We start from the raw sequence: 6262 nt of genomic DNA on the forward strand, positions 1-6262 counted from the left end.
CAACTGTACTACTAGAGCTCCAAAAGCACAGTACTAGAGCTCTTATGGCTGGTTGTTTCATGTATCAATGATAATCTAATCTTGTTTTAGCTTGCAATTGCTTTTTAGGAAACTTGCAGCACTCATAGATGGTAGGACAAACCTGCACTCGTGGATAAGAATCATCCATAGCTGCAGCTAATGCAAGGAATACTTGGTTATGGTAATTTTCTTGAAAATGCGGAGAGAAGTCATACAAAAACCGCAAAATTGCACAGCAAGCTGCCCATCTAACTCGAGGATGAGGATCTTGGAAACAATTGAGAACAATAGTCACCAGCTGCTCCAAATTCTTGATCATCACCTATAAGAGGAAAGAAGCCATTAATTCAAGGTAATCACTAAATCCAAAAATAAATAAATCAAAGAGATGAGCTTTAAAATATACAATAGGAGAGTATGGGCAAACTATCTTATAAATTTAGGCAGTTTGCCACTAATTGCACCTCTTAAATGCTACAAGTTGAAATAATATGCGTTATAATGAAACCATAGCCATAATTAATCCACAAGTAAGACAATCGCTATACCTTTGAGCAGCCTTCAGCAATATAAGCAAGTGCAATCAGAGCTGCATGGCGCTTCTCCCATTCTGGCGCATCCGAGTAAGCAGACAGTTGCTCTATGGCAACATGAGCAATAGACTTACCTCCTAATGCAAGAGAAAACCGGTCTAAACACTTCCTACCAACACGGAAGTTACTTGTTGGTCCTATCACATCAAACAAGGTGTCGGCACTATGCCAAGCAGGGTCATCCGTAATATCTAGTAATAACTTCAATAACAATGCGAAACATCTGCTAATAAACAAGGGCACCCTCTTCATCATTCCTGGGGCCCTCTTCTTCGCCTCAACCAAAGTTATCAAAAATTCAACTGCTAAATGCCTCGTCCTGTCTTCCAAACTCTCAGCCTCTGTTATCTCAAACATGGTGGATACCACATCTACTAGCTGACTTCTAAAGAACCTAGGCTCATTCTTGGCCAACTCTATAAAATGTTTCAGGACCTGCTCGTCTGCAACCTCACCTTTGCTCAAATATGCATTAGTCAACGTCATCATCATTCCGGGCAACAAATCCTGAAAGCGCTCCTTCTCATTTGAACTCGGCATACACTGAATGAATTTGATCACAGCGCTCACGGCTGCGATCCTCACATCTAGATCAAGGGTATCATCATTCAGTGTATTACGGAATCGTGAGTGCAAAGTCTTTGCAGAAGGGACTACTATTGTTTCACCTATGTCCTCGGCTAGTTCAGCAAATATATGGAAAGCTAACCCTTTGAGGTAATTGTTTGAAGCGGAATCAGTGAGGCATTGATACAAGAATGGCAATAATTCAGGCCAGTTGTTGTCTGGGAGAAGTGAAGCAGCTAACCTGTAAATGGTATCACGGCGCACTTTGGTGATGAATTTTGATTCTTCAAAATTGATGATAGGATTAAGAAGGAAAGATTTGATGGCAGATTGAGTGGAGATGCTTAGATTGCGCCAAGTGGATAAGTCATCATCAACGAGCAACCTCCCAAGGAGGTCAGCACACTTCTCGCGAGAATCGATTTCGTCGACATGGAAAGAGCTGAGAAAGTTAACTGTTTTAAAAGCAAGCGCGTTTGGATCTCTCTGCTTCATCATCTCCGCTGTTGACTCGACCTCCGACCGAGAGAGATTGGAGATAAAGGTTTCAAATGGCTCCGAGTCAGGTCCCAGAATCGCCTCCATCTCAAACTGAGTCAACTTGTTTACAGTAGAGTAGTATTGATGAGAGTCGAGAGAGTGCATTCACAAATGGGAATTTCTCTTATGCTAAATCAATGTTTCACTGCCTTTTTATGCAGAGTGTACCTTTGTACTTGTTCCAGTTTGTTATCATGGAATTTCATCCACACACTTTTAACTTGATCTAGTCTACTCTTTTAAACCCCTATAATTATTGACCAAACTTATGTGCCACTAACTTAACCAAATTAGACAAAGTGCGTGTATGTAAGACAGGCAAATAAAGGGATTGAGTGTAATGATTTTTAACTGAAAAAGAAAGTTAAAAAGAAAGAATAAAAAGAAAAGGGTAAAGGAGCCCGTTCTTAATCGGAAGGGATTTTAATTGCTTGCACAAGCAGAGGAGCTAAACTTGGTAAAATACTCAATTTTTCATCTTCAACTTCAATTGCTGAAAAAATGGTAGAAATGAAGGAATAGAAAAGACATTGAAGTGGCGTTTTTGTTGGAGGAAAAATGGAGTAGATGGTGGAGTGAAAAATAGAAACGAAATTAGAAAATTTTATATGGTGTGAAACAATAACTCTCTCTATCTCAATTTATGTGGTATAGTTTGACTAGACAGAAAGTTTAAGAAAGAAAAGAAGATTTTTGAAACCTGTGATCTAAAACAACTCATAAATACTTGTGTGACTATAACTCGTTTAATTAAGGGTAATTAAATTATTTCTACATATATAGTAAAGTATCATTTTTTTAGAGCAGACTAAAAAGAAAAAGTGTATCACATAAATTAGAATAAAGATTTTTTTTTTTTTTTTTTGGTAGCTGGAAATTTTATTACCAAAATATAATATTTACAAAGCAGACGAGTCAAAATTGAGTAGCACTTGGACAAAAGGCCCCAAGTCTACGCAACAAAGAGAAATTAAATATTTATTATTTTTCAAAGAAAATCTGATGTGAACATTGATGTGTCACCCACCTCAGGCAAGTGAGCATCACAAACTCGGAGGCGTTTATAATATCATTTTTTTTTCACAAGTTATATGAGAAAATTACAAATTGGTCCCTTACGTTTGGGGTAGATTCAAAATGATCTCTTAAATATTTTGTGGAACAGTTTTGGCCCTCTAAGTTTTCAAAAAATGAGCCTTTTTTCAATAAAATGCTATGAACTAGGGATTTGAATAGTATAACGTGACAGTGACCTTTGATCCATCAAGTTACATTATTACATAGTTTTTTTGGGGGGTTTTCACCCGGTGTCCGATTCTTATATTGGAGCTCGGTTACATTAATATTCAGTGATAATTATAATATCGTGTTTCAAGAGATTAAAAGTCTTCAATGATTAGGTCAATGGTTTTAAAAAGACCCATCATATGACATGTCTGATCAAATTTAGATGTGAATAATTGTTAAAAAAAAAAAAATATGTCACTCTCATATGGAGAAAATGACAAAAATTGAAAAAGACTCATCACATGGCATGTCTACCCAAATTCAAATGTAAACAATTTATTGAAAAAGAACCATTATGTCTCTCTCAAATGACAAAAATAGTCCTTTATATTTTGGGTTAAGTTTAAAATAGTCCTTTAAATATACTCTTGAGCAATTTTGATCCTTTAAATTTATAAAAGTTAGCACTTTTGGTCTCTATATCAAATATTTAACATATTATGGCTGCTTGATTTAACGAAAATTATGAACACAAAAAAGATTTAATGGAAACTCACATTCGGAGGTACATTTTTACTCTAGTACAATGCAATCTCTCATCTCACATTTTGTTATTTTCTTAAAAAAATATCTTAACTAGATAGTTGTATCTTACTAGGACCAAAGTAATATTTGAAACACAAGTTATATCTTTAGTATGAATACTTTAGCGGGAAAAAATCTGAAAAATCGAGAAAATCCGAGGTTGAAAACCCCGACTTTTATTGGTTTAGTTTGGTTTATAAATTTAAAAACTCGACACACTTGATTTGGTTTGGTGTTTGAAAACCCGAACCAATCCGGTTCATGTACACCCCTACTAAACAGTAACAACTATGAGTAATTAAGGGACTATGTTGAATCTACCAAAACATAAGGGGCCAATTTTGCAATAACTTACGAAAGTCTTGAAGTCAACTCCCCCGTTCCAATTTCAAAACATTATAAAAATAGGTCTCCCCTGGCGGCCGACTGTGGCAAGTGGAGCCATTAAAGGAAAGCAACCACTCAATAGATACTTTCAGGAGAAAACAATTTCATGTATTTTCAGAGACCCTTTCTTCTTAAATCAAAATAATTTAATGTGATTTTCTTATATTCAATATTTAATAATAATTATAATATCGTGTATCAAGATATCAAATGTCTTGATAGAACGAGGTCAATGGTTTTTAAAAAGACCCATCACTTTCCATGTCTGATAAAATTTAAATGTAAATAATTGACTAACAAAAGAACAATTATGTCTCTCTCAGATGGAGAAAATGACAAAAATAGAAAAAAATTCATCACGTGACAATCCAAACAAATTTAAGTGACTGATTCAATTGATTAAAAATGAACCAACATGTCTCTTTCAAATCGAGAAAATGACAAAATTAGTCTTTTATATCAAGTTTAAGTTTAAAATAGTCCTTTAAATATACTTTTGAACAATTTTATTTCTTTAAATTTATAAAATTTAGCACTTTTGGTCTCTATATCAAATGTTTAACATACTATGGCTGTTAGATTTAATGACAATGAAGGGGGGAAAAAAAAAAGCTTTTATGAAACTCACATTTGGAGGTACATTTTCGGTCTATTCTGGTGTCAAATGTAATTTTTTTTAAATGCATTTCTATTTCTGATATAGTGCAGCTTTTTGGTGTTGTAGTTTCTAAAATTTGATAGGACTTTTCGAGTTTTCTGGTTCTTTTCGTAGTTCTCATAAAAATTCTAATGAAGTTGTTAAATATTAGACAGAGATAAAAAATGTTCACTTTTACAAACTTAAAGGACTATAACCACGCAGGAGCATAATTAAGGGACTATGTTGAAACAAAAGGGGCCAATTTTTGTTATTTTCTTCTCTCAAGTCTTGGTCTAATTTTTCCTATTCAGTTCACACACCTTTCTTTCTAGGAATTTTTTGATTTCTTTCTTTTGTACAATAACAACTAGGAATAATTAAGATTTTCCAACAAAATTAAGGTCTCCCCGACATTTGGTCCTGGCAAGTGGGGAGTTAAGGAAGAGCAACAACTCAATAGATATTTTCGAAAAAACTAAATTTCATGTATTTATCACTGACCACTCTGTTCTTAAATGATAATAATTAAATGTGATTTTCTTATATTCGATATCGCGATGATAATTATAATATCGTGTTTGAATATCAAAAGTATTGATGATCGAATTCAATGGTTTTAAAAAAGCTTACATGGCGTATCGACAAAATTTAAATGTAAATAATTGATTGCAAAAACAAGTATGCCTCTCGAATGGAGAAAATGACAAAAATAAACGACGTCGCGTGGCGTATGTCTAACCAAATTTAAATATAAACAATTGATTAAACGAAAAAGGGTAAAAAAAAAATGTCTTTAAACTATGTGAAATTAAATAAAAATACCTCCGTTCATAGTTTTGTCCAAAAATGCCCTTATATTTGATAGTTTTGGTCCAAAAAATACCCCTATTATTACTTAATTGAGTCAAAAATATAATTTTCCTAATAAACATATTGTTTCTTTTCTTTTTTAAACACATTCTTTTCCTAATAAAACCCCCCTTTTTTTTTTTTTTTTTTTTAAACACATTCTTTTTCTAATAAAACCCTTTTTTATTTCTTTTCTTTTAAAATCCCTTTAACTAATTAAAACGTGGGAAGTAATCTTTTCTTCTTCTTAGTCTCGTTTTATCAATTACTTATGAACCCAAGCACTGCTGGTTTATATGCAGAGTACAAAACGTTTGACAAGTTATTTGACAAAATGGTCCCTTATGTTTGGGGTAGATTTAAAATAATCTCTTAAATATATTTATGAGCAGTTTTGTGTCCTCTAGGTATTTTTGTTAATAAAATGCTAAGAACCGGGGATTTGAATAGTATATTAATGTAACAAGACGTTGCTTCTTGAGCTATCAAGTTGCATCATTATACATTCTTCGTTAGGTGCGCTTCTTTAAATTTAGCATTTAGTGAACACATTTAAAAAGAGCACCCGCCTACATCCAATTAGTGTCCAAGTCTCTTTCCTTTTTGAGTGAACACATCTAAATGCTCAACAAGAAAATATCTTTGTAGGAGCATAATTAAGGGACTATATTAGATCTACCCAAACATAAGGGGCCAGTTTTTCAATAACTTACTAAAGTCTTCAAGTCAACTCCCCTGTTATAAAAATGGTCTCCCTTGGCGGCTAGCCCTAACAAGTGGGCAAAATAAAGAAAAGCAACTCAATAGATATTTTTGGGAGAATTAAATTTCATGTATTTATCACAACCATTCT

The 6262-nt window shown here is 33.6% G+C and overlaps 1 protein-coding gene across 1 annotated transcript; it reads right to left on the minus strand.

Moving 5' to 3' along the window:
- Positions 1-52: 52 nt before the first annotated feature.
- Positions 53-1977, minus strand: LOC132042163 (uncharacterized). The gene is made up of 2 exons (XM_059432782.1): positions 570-1977; positions 53-343 (listed from the first exon to the last, which is right to left on the minus strand). Exons 1-2 carry the CDS (start codon positions 1824-1826, stop codon positions 65-67), a joined length of 1536 nt encoding a protein of 511 aa, XP_059288765.1. The 5' UTR covers positions 1827-1977; the 3' UTR covers positions 53-64.
- Between the last annotated feature and the right edge of the window lie 4285 nt (positions 1978-6262).

Source organism: Lycium ferocissimum, unplaced genomic scaffold (genome assembly GCF_029784015.1).
Source record: "Lycium ferocissimum isolate CSIRO_LF1 unplaced genomic scaffold, AGI_CSIRO_Lferr_CH_V1 ctg13761, whole genome shotgun sequence".
NCBI classification, from domain to species: Eukaryota; Viridiplantae; Streptophyta; class Magnoliopsida; order Solanales; family Solanaceae; genus Lycium; species Lycium ferocissimum.

Bases quoted from the DNA above. Each gene is read 5' to 3' on its own strand.
- LOC132042163 (XM_059432782.1), bottom strand. From the start codon at position 1,826: ATGCACTCTCTCGACTCTCATCAATACTACTCTACTGTAAACAAGTTG. The intron at 344-569 runs GTATAGCGATTG...TTCCTCTTATAG, and splicing joins TTGCTGAAGGCTGCTCAAAG to GTGATGATCAAGAATTTGGA.